At 42.2% G+C, this 20024-nt stretch overlaps 1 protein-coding gene across 1 annotated transcript in view; it reads left to right on the top strand.

The window, feature by feature from the left end:
• MEP1B (meprin A subunit beta) overlaps window positions 1-20024 on the top strand; it is a 330890-nt gene that overhangs the window by 227806 nt on the left and 83060 nt on the right. The window contains exons 9-10 of the mRNA XM_085605695.1: window positions 5288-5440; window positions 11834-12049. Coding sequence (XP_085461821.1) covers window positions 5288-5440; window positions 11834-12049 — 369 coding nt within the window. The remainder of the gene's footprint in view (window positions 1-5287; window positions 5441-11833; window positions 12050-20024) is intronic.

Raw genomic sequence — 20024 nt, 5'->3', positions numbered from 1 at the left:
ATGCAACCCTTTGGACAACACAGAGTGTCCTTGAAAAGCTCAGGGAAGCTGTTTCCAACGTCTGCACAATCCTTATTCACCTTATGCAATGGTACTTTGGGGAAAGGCATTAGGGGTCCTGAAATATCTTGTTCAAATTATACTTCTACAGAAAGTATGAGATATATACATCTTCAGAAATGCTGGTCAATCTTGAGCAAAAGTTGAACTTAATTTTTATCTCTGATTCTTATATTTGTTTTTGTTCTGTCTTTATATTAGTTGCAACCTTGTCAAATACCCATCTTGTTCAAATTATACTTCTTCACAAATTATCTGTCATACAAATTTTTGGAAATGATGGTCAATCTTGAGCAGAAGTTGCATATCATTTCTATCTCTATCTCTTGTTCTTTTAACTGTTTTGTTCTGCCTTTGTATTACTTGATTTTGATGTATTCTCACAGATTGATTTGGTCTGTTGTAGTCACATAACTATTATTTATTAAGTTTAATGAGTACTATCAAGGATCCCCTTATTGGCCATTTACTTCACTTGATTCACCACTAAGAGCTGCTGATGTGTAATGTTGATGAAGCTCAGCTAAAGCATGGAATACCTCTAATGACTCTTCCACCACTAACAAGTCAATGAAAGCCTCACATTTAGAATCTCTGTTGCATTAATTGGGTCATAAAGTAGCATCAAAAAGGGAGAGGTACTCAATTTCACCAGATTCCCAGGCATTCAACAACTGATTTGCTTCACTTTGCCAACAACTGCAACGCAGTTAATGTTCTTAAACCAACATAAATATTTTCACTTATTTCAATACTTTTGTTCAGTGCAGAAGATAGCAAGAGTTTGGGCTCATGATTGCCTCGCCCTAGCGATATTGACACATGTGAGTGCAATGTAGGCTTCCTGTGCCAAAGAGGATGTTAGATATGCTATTCCTAACTCTGCCCACTATCAATTAACATCAGTGTGTGTGGTGCATGCACCTTTTGAAAGTTTGTCTCTTGTATGGGTATTACTCACCCTATCACAGTGGACACTTTCTCTTGCCAGGCAACTCTTCTATGAAATTGCCTTTGTAAGACCCATTGAGCCATCAAAAATCTAATTGGATTTCAGAGAGAGCTTGTGTGGTAAGACATTACACATCTTCCATTTAAGGACAAGCAAGAAGTCCACACCAAGGTAAAGCCTGCTCACCAGAATCCCTAGTAACAAGAAGAGGAAAGGTTTACACAACAGGGCAGCTACAGGACAGCATATGCATCGTATAAGAAACCCCAATCCCAATAAACCATACACATGCAAAGCAAAACAAAAGAAAATGAAGATACGATAAAATTATTATTTTGAGACGTAATCCTTTGGGTCCTAATACAAACACTCCTCTCTCTAAAATGCATACATCCATCACCAATACCACAGGACCACTAACTTTCAGATCCATCCTTCCCCGGCTGCAGTTTATTACATCCATACAAGGTAAAGATCCATGGTCTCCACCACTAACTTCGAGTTGTTCTTGAATACAGTTACCCTATTTAAATGTCATATTTCCTTGCTTATTATTTTTACCAGCATTGTTAAATAACCTCACCACATTCCTAGATTTAATGAAAACGTAGACCATGTTCTTGCGCTAACTGGCACTATAATCCTGAACAGATCCCCAACTCCAACTTTGAGGTTTTTATTAGCTTTTTTAACAATAAAGTATCTCTTCCTCTCAGCCATTTTCCTTAATTTGTATCTCTCCAACCATCAGCAACCACATGCCCACCAATCCTTCACTCCAGTTCATCCAACTAGGAGTTTACCAGTGATCACAGAACAATTCAAATGATGCTTTTCTGGTTGTTGCAAAAAGAGAGAAGGATATGCAACAAGGCGAACTTGAGCCTCCTTTATGCAATTTAAACGATTTTCCTTTGCCATTAGATTTCTCAATTCTTATACTAGTCTCTTCATGTTATCGCAAGCATGTCCTATGTATAATCATACAGTTCTTTTAAATATCTTTATTTACCAGAATTACCATTGGATGCCATTGTCGATCAGTAATAGTTTCTGTGAAATCTTCTCTTCTAAACAATCCTTCTAAGATGTAATTATTGTTCCTGCTGTAATATACATCACAAAAGACACTTCTGGCTACTCTATAAATGATCCATAGCTACTAACAAATACGGAGTGGCTCTTTCACCCTTGAAGTTTCCTACAATATCTACTGCAACTTCTTTCCATGAACCACCAGACAACTTCCTACACTCCATGGAAACAACTCTGTTATTACACACCTTGTCACTAGCCACACACTCAGCACATCTCCTATCACACCTCTCCTTCACCCTTAGGTCCAGAGGCAGTCACTAAAATTCTTCTCTTTCCCACTCTTTAGTTTTTATCACACCTAATTGATCTTTTGTGAGTTAAATTTCTTAACATACACCTCAAACGCTTGAAAGAAACCAACATTGTACCTCCTAAAACTAAACCTTCACTGTCAGACCATGAATGACATAGAACTGCAGTTCCATGTGAAAGTATGGCTCCTGGAGTGATGGCTAACATTGTTGTTTAACCAGACATTATCAATCATCCTGGCATCTTCCATAGGAGAAGTAGCAACTAGTCTTGACAGACATCCAGCCGCACTGTTCTTAGTATCCAAAGTGTACTCTACAAAGAATGTATATTCCTGCAGCTCACCAACCCATTTTCTGAATCTTTCTGACCCCACATTCAAACCTATTTTGGTCAAAATGTCTAGCAAAGGTTTGTGCTCAGACCTAACCATGAGCACACTACATCACAGGAAATTCTGGCATGTCTTAACTGCCAAACTCAACAGCCGATGTCTCATTCTTGATGATTGAGTAGTTCAACTCAGCAACTCTCAAAGTTCTAGATGTACACGCTATAGATCTCTCCTCCCCTCTGACCCTTTGAATCAAAACCATCCCAAGTGCTTTGCAGTTAACACTGGTGTTAACTATGGTATCTGTCACAAGCACAAAGGCCTATAATTATGTGGCCCTTACCATATATTTATTTTCCATCTCAAATTCCGGAATCCACTCACCACTCTATACAAAACCCATCCCTTTTTTACTTATTTCTTGCAGTGTTCCTGACTTACTTGAAAGATTAGGGATGAAGAGACTATAAATTGAAAATTGTACTAAAAAAGACAACACCTGCTTCCTGTTTTTGAGAATCTTCAAGTGTAAATGACATCTCCAAATCCTTCTTCAGCTTCACAGCTGTATTTGAAAACATTAGTCCCAGATAATAAATTCCTTCTTACCAAATTTGCCAACCCTGCATCTTTCAGTCTCTTCAAATCCCACTAACTCTCTCATTATGCTTTGCACAAGAGCTACCATACATAAGCACATAATCCTATTAACACTTTACCTTTCCATGCTTCCCACCAACAATTGCATGGCTCTCTTCAATATGGATGCAGCAGAAACCAAACCAAACTGAAACATAAAGGACCCATTAGGAGTAATGAAAAATGTGAGCTCTGCAGAATCTTTATGCAATCAGATCCTGTGGAATGCAGATGCTGAGTGCAAGATTGTGAAAAATGTGCTGTCCAATAGTATTGACAACATCTTTATGATAATGGGTAGGGGAACCGTACCTAGCACCATATTCCAATTCTTCCCCCTTATGCCCACACACAACCGTATTGCTCCATTTCTTTGTGACCAATACAAACTGCAGTCAACCATTTTGTTGCCTCAACTGAAAAAATGGATCTAATTGCACATAGTCACTCCAATTTTTTTCTCACAGCATCCTGTACATTCAATGGCATTATCCTGAGCATGGCTGTAACAGGTACAGCTCCCATCTTTAGCCTTTTCTTATACACAGATGAAAAAACATCAGGATAGCAATTTGGGAAATCAAACTTCTGTTTCACTTGATGCACACATTTGGGGATAAGCATTGGAAACGAGGTATGAACTTAGATCCTTCTAGTATACCATCCTAAAATGGTGCCATCTTTTATCACTACATAGATCTTGCCTACCCCAAATTGTCCTTTATATTCAAAAACAGGGTGGACAAATCCATTCAGTTTATGGCTTGCCCACCATCTGGATTAGATATCCCTTTTCCTTAACCTCATCTGCTGTTCAATATGCTGCCTAAACACATGCATGGAGATGATGTTCAACCTTGTATATGAATCAATCATCATCCCCACAGCTGTATCTTTTATTCACACCACATAAGAGGGGTTACCCACTGATTGTTTGTCACTTGAAGAGCTACTTCCTCAACCAATTCCGTGACTTCAACCATTTTGTTTGTTATCCCCATACTCCTACCACACTTAACAAAATGGTTCTTCTCCCCACATCTGTTGCGCACTGCTGTGAGTGCTAGTCAATCTTAGGGGCATCAACAAGCCAGGCGATACAATTATCACCGCTTTAGCGGCAGAAAACTGCCGCTAAAACGGCGATAATGGGCTTGATAATATGCTCTATGGAATTCCAATTGAAACCCATGTTAAATGTGAAGGACGTCTAACAATTGGAATTCCATAGAGCATATTATCAAGCCCATTATCGCCGTTTTAGCGGCAGTTTTCTGCCGCTAAAGCGGCGAAAATTTTATCGCCTGGCTTGTTAATATGCCCCTTTGTTTGTGGCCATGTGTCCTACAGGACCAAAATGAAAACATTGCCCCCACATTTGGTTAAAGTCCCACTCAAAGGCCTTTGTTTTCACACTCACACCCACATCCACTCTCCTTTCCCTCTCTCTCTTCACCTCTTCCACAAAGCTGTCCACTCACTTTATTTTCTCTTACCACTGGGAGTGGGAGTTGTTGGGTATAATCCAGTTCAGAAATAAGAAACCTACCCCAGTACCTTCAATTTATTCCTGTTTTGCTTCACTCTACTAACAGTTTTAATCTGCATGCAACAGCACCTTTTCTCTGTAAGCCCATCAAAGTAGTATGCAGGCCAAAGAGTAGTCAGGCAGGGCAGTGCCTACTAGTTCAGTCCTTACCTCATGGTTGTTTTAATCTGATAAACATATAACAACAATTGTCCAATTTATGTTTGTTATTTTTCTTCTTATTTTCTTACTTGACATGGTAAGATGTGATATTACAACCATGTCAATGTAAACCAGCAATCATGCCATCTATGTCAATGTTCCTATTGAAGGATGCACCATTCTGTCACCAGATAAGTAATTTCTAAGCATCCCATCGACATTTCTTTCAATATTATTCTCTGACTGGCTCTTCCTGTCACAGCTTCCTCCCTCAGCTTTATGGATCAGTGCAGCTTTGAGTATGATAACGTGTGTGGTATGGTCCAAAGCTCAGAAGATAAAGCCGACTGGCAGCGGGTTTTGCAGGTTCCTGCGGGACCAACAACTGACCATACCATCATGGGGATCTGCAAGGGTAAGCAGTATGTTAATTTATTCCTTATTCCAAGTGTTCCCTCACATGCTCTTCTAAGGTTTCTACCATGTTGGAGGTATGGCAGTAAATTTTTGTGTGATATAATGTTGGTGGCACAAAAGCAGTTCTGTCTTGATCACCCTGTCTCTCACTTGATCGAGGTTCCAATGTGACAGCAATAACGGAATGTGGCAACCATTGGGTGTAAGTTTCTGGTACGACTGTTGCAGCAGCAAAGATGCTGGCAGCATGAGGTCAGAGGCTACTAGAGAGAGATAAATTGCAGCATCATAATGAGGGAGTGTTCTATAATTTATTTTTTTAACGTAATTTTTATATGGGACTTAGGCACTTTTGAGGATAGTAGAGCACATTTTAATTTAACAACATATACATCAAAGTTTAACTATAGCAAAATAAATTGGATGGGGTGGGAGACGGGGACAATAGGACAGTTTGTATTGAATTGTAATTGTATTTATATAGTGTTTACTACCCCTGACGAGGTGTCGAAGCGCTTTTCATCAAGAAGCACGCTACTGCGGAACCCAAAGAGGATCAGTGGTGAAATATTATAGGGAGATATAAAATTAATTTGAGCGGTGGACATGTGAGTTTGTTATTTGGATTGAGAAATGATAGTCGAGGGAAGGGTTTGTATTTATATGCTGCTTGCTATCCCTGATGAGAAGACAAAGCGCTTTTCGATGGGTAGCACGCTACTCCGGAACACAAACGGAATTAGTGGGAAATTAGTATAGGGAAATATGAAATTAATTTGTGCAGTGGATATGCCGGTCTGTTAGTTGGATTGAAAAGGATAGTGGATGGATAAAATAGGGATGGGTCTAGAAAGTGTTTTTTGGGGGGATCATAGCAGTAGGAGGAGGTATGGGATGAGTAAAGTTGAGGTGGAGGGAGAAGAGTCAGAGGGAAGGGTTTAGAAAGGGTTGTTTGGGAGATCTGAATAGTTAAGGAGGTTTGAGAAGATGCAAGGAGGGATGGAGGAGGGACGAGTTCAGAAAGGGTTATTTTGAGGATCATAGTAGTAGAATGGGGTTTGGGATGAGTCGGAGAGTGGAGGTAGAGGATTTATTGAGAGAGGTATAGGTTGACAAATAGGGTAGTGCATTGGAGAGAGTAGTAGAATGAGGTATGGTTTGACTCAGAGAGTGGAGGTAGAGGATATATTGTGAGAGGTATAGGGTAGTGCATTGGAGATGTTGAATTTGAAGTAAAGTAATAAATATAAAGATGCATAAGTACATGGAAGGTTTATATGTATAAGGAAGGTAATAATATATGTAGATTCAAGTTGTATTTAATAAAGTCAGACTTTAAGGTGTTGCTGTACTTCAAGCCAATTTATTTGTATATATATATATATATATATATATATAAATATATATATATATATATATATATATATATATATATATATTCTCTACTGGCGGTCGCCAGTAGATAGTTATAGTTAGGACCGTGTTTCCATAGGAAATCCGCAACATTCTATTTTGAATAACTTTGGCGCCGGTTGACGAATCCTCGCAAATTTTTCAAAATAGGTGGGGCGCTCCGCTCCTACCCTGAAAGTCTCGGGGTGATTAGTCAAGCGGGGCCAGAGAAAAAAGGGGGGTCCCAAAACGCGTTTTTCCCATGCATTTTTCCATAGGGACCTTTAGTCCAAGGTACAGCCCGAACGGCTGAACAGAATTACTTGAAATTTGGCAGAGAGGTAGTCCTCAGGTCAGGGATGTGCCTTTTGAATATCTGGAGTCAATCTGTTCAGTAGTTCCAGAGAAAATTTCAGTTAAAAGTACATATATATCTAGAAGCACGCACCGTGCGCGCACGGTGCGCGCACGGTGACGTGCGCGAGCGCAATTCTGATTGGTTGTTAGATGTCAGTAAACATTTGAATCGGTCGAAATCAGGAAGTGTCGGCCGCCATTTTGTCTCTCGCAGTCTGAGGCAGTGAAAAACAAAGGTGGAGAACGTGAAAAGGGGGCAGGGTAGACAGTTCCTGACCCCCTAGCCTTTGTCAGGGGGTCACTGAAGGACCCGCAAGGGTGAAAAAAACATTTATTTTTTTGACGAAAAAGCGCGGGGTGCACGCACCGTGCGCGCACGGCATGCACAACGCATCGTGGGAGCTCAGTGCACGAAGCGCAACGAGTGCCCACAGCGCGCGCACGGTACGCGCACGGTGAAAAACCTGAAAAAAAAAAATATTAATAAATACATAACTTAGCATTTAAAAAACCGTACAAATTCACTTAAAAACCATAGGTTTCACACACGTTATAGTTAGGAATTAGCATTTAAAAAACCTTGCAAATTCACTTAAAAAACCATAGGTTTCACACGTTATAGTTAGCTGGACATTCCCCTCGTAAAAAACCACTGAAATTCCCCCGTTATAGTTAGTGCAGGCAACTATAACTCACGCGACTGCAATCCTCTGCTGATGACGTCAGATATTACATCACTGTATTTAGACACCTATTTACCCATGTCTTCTTCCATTAATCTTTAGCTATACATATATTACAAATATTTATTTTTCAGAAAGACACATATGTAATCAGTGATGTAATATCTGACGTCATCAGCAGAGGGTTGCGGTCGCGTGAGTTATAGTTGCCTGCACTAACTATAACGGGGGAATTTCATTGGTTTTTTACGAGGGAAATGTCCAGCTAACTATAACATGTGTGAAACCTATGGTTTTTTAAGTGAATATATATATATATATATATATATGTTCACCGAAAAAACCATAGGTTTCACACATGTTATAGTTAGCTGGACATTTTACTGATAAAAAACCAATGAAATTCCCCCGTTATAGTTACTGTAGGCAACTATAACTCACGCGACCGTAATCCTCTGCTGATGCTAATACTGTATTTAGACACTTATTTGCCCATGTCTTCTTCCATTAAATTTTAGCTATACACATATTACAAATATTTTTTTTTCATAAAGACACATATGTCATCAGCAGAGGATTACGGTCGCGTGAGTTATAGTTGCCTACAGTAACTATAACGGGGGAATTTCATTGGTTTTTTATCAGTAAAATGTCCAGCTAACTATAACATGTGTGAAACCTATGGTTTTTTCAGTGAATTTGCAAGGTTTTTTAAATGCTAATTCCTAACTATAACGTGTGTGAAACCTATGGTTTTTTCAGTGAATTTGTACGGTTTTTTAAATGCTAAGTTACTTTACGCCATTTGTGGCGTGCGCGCCCACTTAACGCAGTTCGTTCCGTGCGCGCACGGTGCGCTTCGCGCTCCGTGCGCGCACAGTGAGCACGCGGTGCGCTTCGCGCACCGCGTGTCCACGTTACGCTAGATGGGCCCTGAACGCACGATGCGCTTCGCGCACCGTGCGCACATGGAGGAAACATATGATGAGCATCGTTGTGACAGGTAAAATATATGTTTTGTAATGGCTTTATAAGCCATGCACAACGGGTGGCCTTCGGGCACCGGTTGCACACAGGGTGGGGAGAATGTGGATAATTTTTTTTTTTTTTTTATATTGGCTACCGTACGCGTACGGTAAGCGTAATCGGCGAAATTTTCGAAAAAATTAAAATTGCTTTTTTTCACTTGGGGGATCGTTGGGGACTCCCTCGACATGGCTAGGTGCTTGGGAGCTGTCTAAACAGCCCCTTTACATGTTTTTTCACTTTGTTTTTCAACCCCCTGTCAGAGTGCGAGAGAGAAAATGGTGGCCGCCGCTTCCTGGTTTAGACCGATTCGAATGTTTACTAAGATCTAACGGCCAATCAGAATCGCGCTCGCGCACGTCACCGTACGCGTACGGTAAGCGCACCGTAAGCGCACCGTAAGCTGGCTCAGATATATATATTGATTTAAAGGCTATTTTCTCAGAATCTACTGAACAGATTTACACCAAACCTACAAAAGGCACTTCCTTGACCTGGGGACTACCTCTCTGCCAAATTTCATTAAATTCTGTTCAGCCGTTCGGGCTGTAGCCCTGTCTAAAGGTCCTATGGAAAAATGCATGGGAAAAACGCGTTTTGGGACCCCCCTTTTATCTCAGCCCCCGCTTGATGAATCCCCCCGAGACTTTCAGGGTAGGAGCGGAGCGTAGCGCCCCACCTATTTTGAAAAATTCGCGAGGATTCGTCGACCGGCGCCAAAGTTATTCAAAATAGAATGTTGCGGAATTCCTATGGAAACGTGGGCCTAACTATAACTACCTACTGGCGACCGCCAGTAGAGAATATATATATATATATATATATATATATATATATATATATATATATATATATATATTTCGAACCAGTACTCCTTCCACTTCCACCAGAGAACCCCCGGCGGCGAAGAGAGAGACACGAACCACTTCTGATTTCAGGCAAGATGTTTTAATTCACCAAACAGCAGTCGACAGATGACGCGTTTCGGGCTCAGGCGCCCTTGTTCACATAAAGGCTGTGTGTAATAGATGCCATTTTTAAATAAAATGCCCTTCCCACTAAGGTCACATGTTCACAGAACAAACCAACGGACATAGCAGAAAGACTTAATGGTGTGTTATGCATCACTGTACTAACGCTGTTCCATCAGAACTAAATTCATTGTTCAAAAAAAGTTTTGATGCTGAAACTACAAAATATATACATTGAGGAATTCATTTGTAATATTAGGGCGTTAGTGGTTATGAAATTATAATTAGTATAATTTCAAAAGTACTTAATGCAACAATAGCATTAAACCAGCATTCCAGGATAAATCCAAATACACCAAAAAACACTGCTATAGTTCACTTATAACTGCTTAAATGCATGTTGTTGTACTTCGAGTAGTGACTTCTGTGACAAAAAGGGAAGAAGGGATATATACAAGGCTAAGTGCATGAAGAAGCTGCATGATTAGATTTCTCTGCAGAACATAGGTACCCAGTGTAAATAATAAGTTACGTGAAAAATGTGTTAAACCAAGTGAAAAGATACAATAGTATCCATCACCATAACCTCGACTGATACGAGACATGATACAGTATCTCTACCATAGTGACAAAAAGTGAGGTGAAAAGAATATATAAAAAATAGGTTATCATAATTCATATACCCAAGGACAATTTATGTCTGTAATATGGTCATGAATATGACTAGACACATTTAATAAATCGGAAGATATTAACACGATTTACTTTAAGAAATACATTCAATTTCCAATCCAAATGATGCACAGTATATTACACACAACGTATGGGGGCTGCACACAGAGTATCGATTTACAGGCATGTGTACATGTCTTCGGTGTTGTTCAAACCGTTAGGGCACTTGCTATCGAAGTTTAGTATAAATTTGGTCTCTAATCTTCTCAGCGAGGCTTCTCGGTTACCCCCTCTACGTGGTTTGGGAACTGCTGATACCACGAAGTATTTCAAACAAGATAAGTTGTTATTATGTACTTGTTTGAAGTGGCGTGCCACTGGGTAATTGGGATCACTATGAAGGATGGCACGGAGATGTTGGAGTATTCTCTCGTGTACCTGTAACTTCGTGCTCCCAATGTAATTTAGCCCACAAGTACAGGTAAGAACATATACTGCAAAATCGGTTTTGCAGTTATAGTTACCTATTATCTTGTGAGGTGTGGGGCTAAATGGGGTGTTATATTCAGTGGTGCTGATCCCAAACTTACACGCTCGGCACGAGGAGCATTTGAAAAAGCCATCTTTGGGTTTTAACCAAATAGAGCTAGTTTTGATTTCGGGGCTCGTTGGATCTAATTCCGCTCCCATGGTTCTACCTCTACTGAATGTGATATATATATATTAATTCACCAGTGAAGCAATTGTACATAGTTATGAGAAAATGTACTTATTTATGCAATGTCAACAACAATTATTTTATTCGATAAAGAGAAAATAAATTGACCTTTACGTGTCACCTGAACTACATAAGCGCTGTTGTGGAACTCAATTCCGGAGGCAAAGAATTCCCAAAAAAGTTGCCTCTTCTGGAAAGGACTGGGGCTGCGCTTGTGCCATACTGAGTCTGGGAGCTTCAAGGAGAAGTTTGTTCTTATTACTAAGCCCTCTTTTTTCTCATATGATGGAGAATATCCAAGACATTTACTTCCCACCTTGTGTGCGATGGAGCATCTTTTTGCATCATCATATGATTCAACTTGGAATGTCTCTTTTAATGTTGACACACCCTTTTTCCTCTTAAGGGAAAAGCAGTAGAGGGCAGGGAACATGATGCATTCATTTATAGTATATTGTGTTAGGTTATATATACTTTTGAAATATAAAGCTTGTTTACCTCAACCTATGCGCTGCATGTTTCCTTACCAATGTATGGGACTTACCTTTTGTCTCTCTCCCTCATTTCCACAGCCTCCGGCTACTTCATGCACTTCAGCACCAGAACAGGGAGCCCAGGGGACAATGCAATGCTGGAAAGCAGACTACTGTACCCCAAAAGAGGGTTTCAGTGCTTGGAGTTCTTCTATTACAACGATGGACACGAAGGAGATCAGCTCAACATCTGGGTGAAGGAGTACACCTCAGCTCATCCCAATGGCAGTCTGACCCACGTGACAGCGGTGAAAGGTAGGAGGGAAGCTTGTCTCTTGGGCTCTGTCGATTAGGTCGGTATTAAGCAGTGTGGTTGCTCTGTTGTTTCCTGTGTTTTTATTATTGTTTGTTGTGGCAGGAACATTTTCCCGGCTAGGCTGTCCAGCAAACAGAGTTGTGATTTTTTGACATAGGTTTTTTTGCAAAGGGGAAAATATTTTTGTAGGCAACTTAGGTACTATTGGCTGAGTACTTTAATTGTATATTTTACAGACATATGAAACAACAGTAGTTGCTGTATCAGCAAACAGGTGGAAATGAATACCTGGTAGAAATGCATTCAGCGAGCAAAGCATGCAAGCCCACCCCTCTCAAGAAAACTTTGAGAAATATGGGACTAAATGGTAGATTTTATATCATGCTTTACCCAGGATATTAAATTAAAGAGCCACATGCCCTAAGGTAGTTCAGAAGTGTTACTCACAACCTTTTCCACACTTCACGGGCTGACAAACAGGCCAGATCATCCCAAAGAGTATTTGGAGGAGTCTCTTTTACCCACACGTTTCAGGCCCAGACTGTTTATAATAAAACATTGAAAATGGTTGCATTTAAAGCACTATTAGCCAAAGGAAAAAAACTAAAAAAATTTAGCATTACCTCCCATCACGTTTCAGAGGTCTTAATTCAACTAATTTCCCTGCTGCTTTACCATTCCTTTAATTTCCCCATCCTGATTTGTTCATGGAGATTGTTACTTATACAGTAGTACTAACAAGCATTGGCAGTGCCAATAGGTCTGGAGTTAAAGAAATGTATGGTAATGTGAAGCATATGTATTTGTATGGAATCAAAGAACTGTAGGATAATATTGGTGAGAGGGAAGCAAGCACTTTTGCCGTGGACCCTGCACCTTGCACATTGCACTTTAGGCCTGATCCCTTTCTGGCCTGGAGGAGGGGCGACTTGCGTGAAACGCCACAAACGCAATGCGGTGGCCCCGCAGCGTGGGAGGTGAGCACTCTGCACTTTTGCCCCGGACCCTGCACATTGCATTTTAGGCCTGATCCCTTGCTGGCCTGGAGGAGGGGCGAGTGGCATGGAACACCACAAAAGCAACGTGGAGATTGCGCAGCGTGGGAGACGAGCACTCAGCACTTTTGCCATGGGACATGCACCTTGCTCATTGCACTTTAGTCCTGATCCCTTGCTGGCCTGGAGGAGGGGCGACTGGCGTGGAACACCACAAAAGCAACGCAGAGGTCCTGCAGAGCAGGAGGCGAGCACTCAGCACTTTTGCCCTGGACCCTGCACCTTGCACATTGCACTTGAGGCCCGATCCCTTGCTGGCCTGGAGGAGGGACCACTGGCGTGGAACACCATTAAAGCAATGCAGAGGTCCGCAGCGCGGGACGCGTGCGGGCATGCCCGGGACGCCCCCGAGCAAGGCCCGTCCCATCTATGCCAGTCAGTGGCAGGAAGAGGCAGCCTTTGTGCCCTGAGAAGATTTATTCAGCTATTCTGTTTGCTACTGACGAGCAAGTTACTGGTACTGTAAATTTGTCTTACTAAGTGTTCTGCACACAGCTAGTTCTATTTGCCCTATTGTTTTGCCGCAACCCACTTTGGTGTCAAGTAGAGGTGCACCATACGGAAATGGGGAAAAGGAAACATCCTAGCTCTGCACTAGCAAAGTCCCCACCAAAGTCAAGGCAGTCTATTATGAACCACATAACAGGGGCGATGGGGGCTATTGAGAAGCAAATTCTAAGTGTTGAGGAAACTCTAACCAGCTGCTCTGAGAATGTCCTTGAACCAGTACATTTATTTTTAATCTCCTCAAATGCAGCTCAACTCACTGAAAAGCAGACCGAAGGATCTGTTTTTTGGAATAAAGACAGCAACGAGTCTGTGCACAATTTAATTTCACTGGGTACTTTGAATACCCATCCTCCATCAAAACGTCCAAAGATTCCAAGGAACTGTCCTGCCGATCCCATTGTGGCTCCATTTGACCGGCCAATCAAAGCTAAAAAAGAGGGTTATGGTGCAAAAGCTGGCAGCGACCCCAAAGCCCCCTAGAATTGCCAATAAACTAGTATCTGCTGCACCCTTGAACTGCACTTCACTGGTTACATCTGTCCATGCTCTTACTGACCTCATTAAGACCTCTGTTTGCAGTCTTACAGCCCGATTGAAAGCTATTAAATGTGCTGTGTTAACCTGTGTAGAGCGATTAGGCGCAGTAAATCCCCATTATGGGATAAATGATCATGTTGGTGGCTGGTAATATTGACGGTATAACCTCCAGACCCTCTGTAACTCTCCCGCTACAACAACGTGTTAGAGGGATTGCCAAGTTACCTACACAACCAGTGTTAAACCCACCTCCGCAGTCCCACTTAGTACAAGCTAATGATGGAGATAGGTATAATAATGAAGTGACATCACCAGCTCCCACGTCTAATACCTGCTTGGGGGGGGGGGATCTGTCTTTACTCACCCTACCCACCCCACTTACCCTTTGCTTGTGAACGATCGATTCGATCTTACCCCCGCTGCATACCCGTATGTGATCATTTTGGCCAATGTCACGACCTTAGGCTTTCCTTTACAAGAAACATGGGACTCTCAATTGGTTAAATTCTAAAGTTGGGATGGAGGGAGCTCTCTTCGCAGATTTTAAGATGGCGGGATGGGTAGGGTGGGTCGGCAGGGGCCTCACAGTACTTCAGGGTGAGTATGTGGTACTTTCTTTCAAATCCCCAGCACTAGTCAGCATGATATTGGGAAGGGCAAACTCAGTGCCTATAAATTAAAATCAAATCTCAGTTTTACCCCTTGTTTTGTTTTATAGGCCTCCTTTACATTTGTCCAGTGAGCTGAGTTTTGAGACGCAGCGATCTTCCCTATTACAACCAGGCTCCTAACTACCATTCTTAAATTCGAACAAGATATGTCCCCCAATGTACACTATTGCAACATCTAAAAGATATGATTGCCTCTCTAGTCTTACTGGGGTAGATTGACTACAGGCCGATCCAGTGGTAGGAGTACCTTTGTATAATCATGTCCCTACTACCCTAATCCTTGCTAACAACTTACAGAGGAGGGCGTACTGGATGCCCAACGAACTGTGGAGCAGGTTGTGTTGAGTAATGAGACAAATTGGGATTGTACAACTTCTGACTCAAGTACCATCACTGTCTTAAGTTGGAATATAGTGGGGCTTCGTAGTAAGATCATTTTACCTGAATGGTTAGATTTTTTGACCGATTTTAACATTATCTGTTTACAGAAAACATGGGTCGTAGAACCAATCCATTTGAATGGTTAGAAAACATTTAATTCACCGGCTGTTCCATCGAGACATGGCAGACCCAAGGGGGGTATCTGCATCTATATGTCAAATAAATTAACATCCTCTACTGTAAATGTAAAATTCCCTAACACTTTTTACCAAATTGTCTCTGTCAAACTCCTAGGTTCTTCACAGCTGGTATTAGTCAACTTTTACAAAAATGATTGTGACGCAGATATACTGTCCATCCTGGACCAACTTAATATTGATCTAGAATCTCTAAACACTAAGGGGAATGGAGATAAAATCTTGGGGGGGGGGATTTTAATATCAAACTGTGAAAAATTTAATCGAGCAAGACCTGTGGTTTCACTTCACCGACAAACAATGATGTTACCCACTTTTCACACTCAGAATATGGTGAAAAACTGAATGAGCTTATCTTCAAATACAATTTGGGTTTCAGCAATGAATTTGGGAACAGTCCAGTTGTGGTTCCTTGTGCTTGTGATGGTAGCATGGGTAAAAGTGTTATTGATTTTATAATTTTTCCCAACCGTTACTCGGCACTAGTTTGCTGATTTTAAAATCCATGATTTAGCAATGAGTGACCATTTCCCCCAGAGCCTAATGCTGAACTCAGGCTACGTAAAAGAACAAGGGGTCCGTTATAACATTAAGTCTGTAGAGAAAATCAAATTGTCGCCAATGAATGGCTATACCCTACGGTGGTCTATGGTAGAACCGAATGGTTTCCTAGAGCATCTAATTCACCAATAAAGAAGGGCCTTTGACATTTGTTTGGATGATTTGGCATGGGCCTCTGTAACCATGGAGTCATTCGATCAAATCACAGAGACAATTAAAGTGGGCCTAACTTCCAATCAGAAGAGAAGTAAAGTAAATAGGAAGCCCTGGTTTGATCATGTATGCACAGAGGCACATAAAAACCGAAAAAAAGCTTTAAAGTGTACTCCTAGGAATCATTTGGAGGTCCAGCACAGGAGAGGGCTGTACAAGGTTGCAATAAAAAAATCACAAAAGAAGTCTGAAAGTAGAGGCATGGGAAAAATTGTACGATGCCAGCTGTAACAACGATACTACCACATTCTGGTGTGTGGTTAACTCACCCTTTTTTAGTGAGGATAATAAGCATAAACTAGAGGTTGCAGTGAATGAAGAGGTCTGGGTTTCTCAGTTTTCAAAGCTATATGGTGATTCTACAAAGTGTGGTGGAAATAACCCTATACCAGCTCTGTCGATGGACACTGCATTTTCCACTATTGCATATGACTGTTCTGACCTCAATTGTACCCTGGACAAGGTCACTCTGGCAATAAGCACAAGCAAGTGAGGTAAAGCACAGGAGCCTGATGGGGTTCCGATCGACCTGTTCAAGGCTAATCTGGAGCTTTGGGGCCCCCTCTTGACCCTTGTCTTTAGATCATGCCAGAGTGTAGGGATCCCTTTCTCATGGTCTGAGTCCCATATTGTACCGATATTTAAAAAAAGGTGACCGCAACTGCCCCGCACATTATAGACCCATCTCCTTGCTAGATTCTCTAGATAAGGTTGTGGATCGTATAATCCTAAACAGATTGCAATACTGGGTGGATTGCAACAACATTATTTCGGATTTACAGTAAGAAATAGGGCCCATGGATCAAGCCATTAATTTAAATTTGTTTTTGGGCAAGTATGCTCTCATCAAAAGAGGCAATTTGTTTTTGTTTTTTGTCGATCTGTCGGCTTCTTTTGATTGTGTTATTCATGATAAACTTTGTTCCGTTATGACCTCAATGGGTAATGGCCTTACCATTGTCAACTTTCTAGGATATTTATAGTCAACAAGCTGTGCCAGGGTTCGCTTTGGTGTAAAGGGCGAATGTACACGTTCTTTTAGTGTTGAAAAAGGGGTTCTCCAAGGGTGTGTGCTCGCCTCTTTCTTATTTAATTTGTACATTCATAATTTAGGTAACTCATGTGGACGATGCAGTATCTCCTTGATAGTTTTGTGCACTTTATGGAGAACTTGGGGTTGTGAATTGATATAAGTAAAACTTTTGTTATGAAAGTAGGCCGAAGTTCTATTAAGATGTGTAATATTTTTATAGGGAAAGATATCATTCCACTAACTCCCACCTTTTCATATCTGGGTATTTTATTAGGCTGCGAGGGGAGTTAGAAAAGCGCCATCAATTTAAGAAGGCTGCAATTTATTAGATCTATTGCGGCCCTGTGTAACTTCACATGGAAACTGGGCTGTAAACAGCCAACAGTAATGTTAACTATCTACAATGCAAAATGTAGAACCATTGCTATGTTTGGCTCTGAGCTGTTGGGGTATGTAAATGTGAAACCACTACAGGTGGTAGAAAATGCCTTCTTCAAAAATCTTTTGGCGCTCCCTTCTAGTTGTAAAAAAATTGTGTGCCACTCTGAACTGGGTGCTACCTATTATACAGATCTGATAAAGATCCAGCCAGTCCTTCTTTGGCACAAGATCTGGACTTCAGATCACATTGAATGTAACCATGCAGTAGTAAAGGACTATTGCGACTCTGAGTCTGCATTAAAGGTTCCATGGCTAAAGTTTATTAAGAACTTCATGTCAGATAAGAGTTATCCAGAATATTACAATCAACCGGAAACTCTGAATATCATTAGGAGGAAAGCACTTAAAACAGAGAGGCAAATTCACAAGAACGTGTGATAACTACTGCAAGAGTAGCATAACGAAACTTTCAATATCGCAGCCAATCGCTGGAAAATAACCCTGTGTCAACGTGGAATTCACAACAAGGCAGCAGCATGCAATAGTCACCAGATAACGCGCCAAATGCCGCGTGAATAATCAGGCAGCATGCCGCATAAATGCGATACACAAACGCAAAAAAACATGCGATGAGGCCAATCGCGGTACAGAAATCAGCGAAGACCAGCCACAGGCCTGCAAATCCCATGCGCCTGGCGGGAAAAAGCACCATAAAAGCAAGAAAAAAACAATTCAAACCGCGTAGCAACATGGATGCCCCCAGACCGAGTGCAGAGAACAAGCTGAACAGCACAAGCCCCACGTAGGACCAGCCAGGAACCCCGCGTTCGTGGAAGGGCAAGGACAAGCGGAAGAGGAAGACTGGATTCAGTCCACAGGAAGACCGGATCTTCGTCATGGAGGTGGCCGAACACCATCAACAACTGTTCGGCACCTCCACAGCGGCACTGGCAACCCAAACCGAAAAATGGCAGGCCATCGTTACCAACGTCAATGCAGTCGGAGTGTCGAGGAGGTCACTGGAGGAGGTCAAGAGGCGCTGGCATGATCTGAAAAGGCATACCAAACATAAGCTCACCGCCAACAGGGAGGCAGCAGTGGCGATGGGAGGTGGGCCTGCTGCGACACAGGAGGAGCTGGATGAGCTGGAGCAAATGGTGGCCACAGTCAACAGTGAAGAGACTGTGGCAGGATTGGGGGGCCTAGACACAGCACGATACGACCTGACCCAACAGCAACTGGGTGTCCGATAGCATGGCAGCAGCCCAAAAAAAATGACTTGGCCCACAAATCGACATGGAGGTAGCCCAGTGTGGATCACATCCATAAAGGAGCAGGTCATACTCAAACATGTCACGTGCACACACAACCCATGCTGTACAATACACGCAGCAGATGAACAATGCACCAGGCCACAAAATCTGTCCGAGAGCACATATGCCCCAAGTCAAAAGCAAATCAGGCCCCGAAAAGCACACAATCAAAGGCACTCCACCTCAAAGGGAGAAGGCCACACAAAATCAGAGCTGCAGAGGCAACTCCCCCACAATGAAGCACAGACATAGCAATCACAGGACATCAGCAACGACGGCAATGTAGTACAATGTGCAACACCAGCACCAAAGGACAGAGCTCACAACAGGTTCCGCTCGTGCGTAGTAACTGTCCACTCACATCTGGCATTGCCTGACCCAGTTTGATGGCAATGAATGGGTACTACCACACATACGTCATGTTTTCGGAAAACACTGACTGCCATCAAATAGCCGGCTCCCCAAAACAGTCACAATGTACATTGGCATGCAGTCTGAATGCAAACATCTGCAAATCAACAACATACATGTGAAAATCTGTTAACCTGCATCTCCCCTTAATATTTCAGAGGGACAATCAACATTTACTGCAGAGCAGACCACAAACCCCATCATTGATGATGTAGAGGACAACCTGCACATATGTCAAGATACCCTCTAACGGATACTGGATAGCCTCTGCACCCCACCCCCAGGAGCAGGGCAGGCCAGCTGCCTTGAGGTGACCCCACCACCTGCACATACCACACAGCAGGAAACACACACCACCACGGCTGTCTCCCAGGACCCTCCCAACCAATACATGGAGCACATACAACATGTGTGGTCTTCCCAGGTAGAGTTGGCTGAACTGCTGCGGGTGGGTTTTGAGCTTATGGCAAACAAACTCGATGCCACACGTGGGTGTCTGAGTCCCATCAGGGTCCACGTACAGTACCTATCGGACACCCCATCTGCACCATGCTCCGCCACAGACCTTGGCTGACCTCGCTGGTGCCATGAATCGTACACAAGGACTGTGTGGGCAGACAGGCACCAGCCATGACGGCACAGAGTTGGCACAGATGCGGAGGTCAATGGAGACCATGGAGCAGATGCATGCTGGAAGGCTGTCTGACACGG

Source organism: Triturus cristatus, chromosome 5_1 (genome assembly GCF_964204655.1).
Source record: "Triturus cristatus chromosome 5_1, aTriCri1.1, whole genome shotgun sequence".
NCBI classification, from domain to species: Eukaryota; Metazoa; Chordata; class Amphibia; order Caudata; family Salamandridae; genus Triturus; species Triturus cristatus.
The sequence above is the reverse complement of the archived record's forward strand: the minus strand, read 5'-3'. Positions and strand labels throughout refer to the sequence as shown.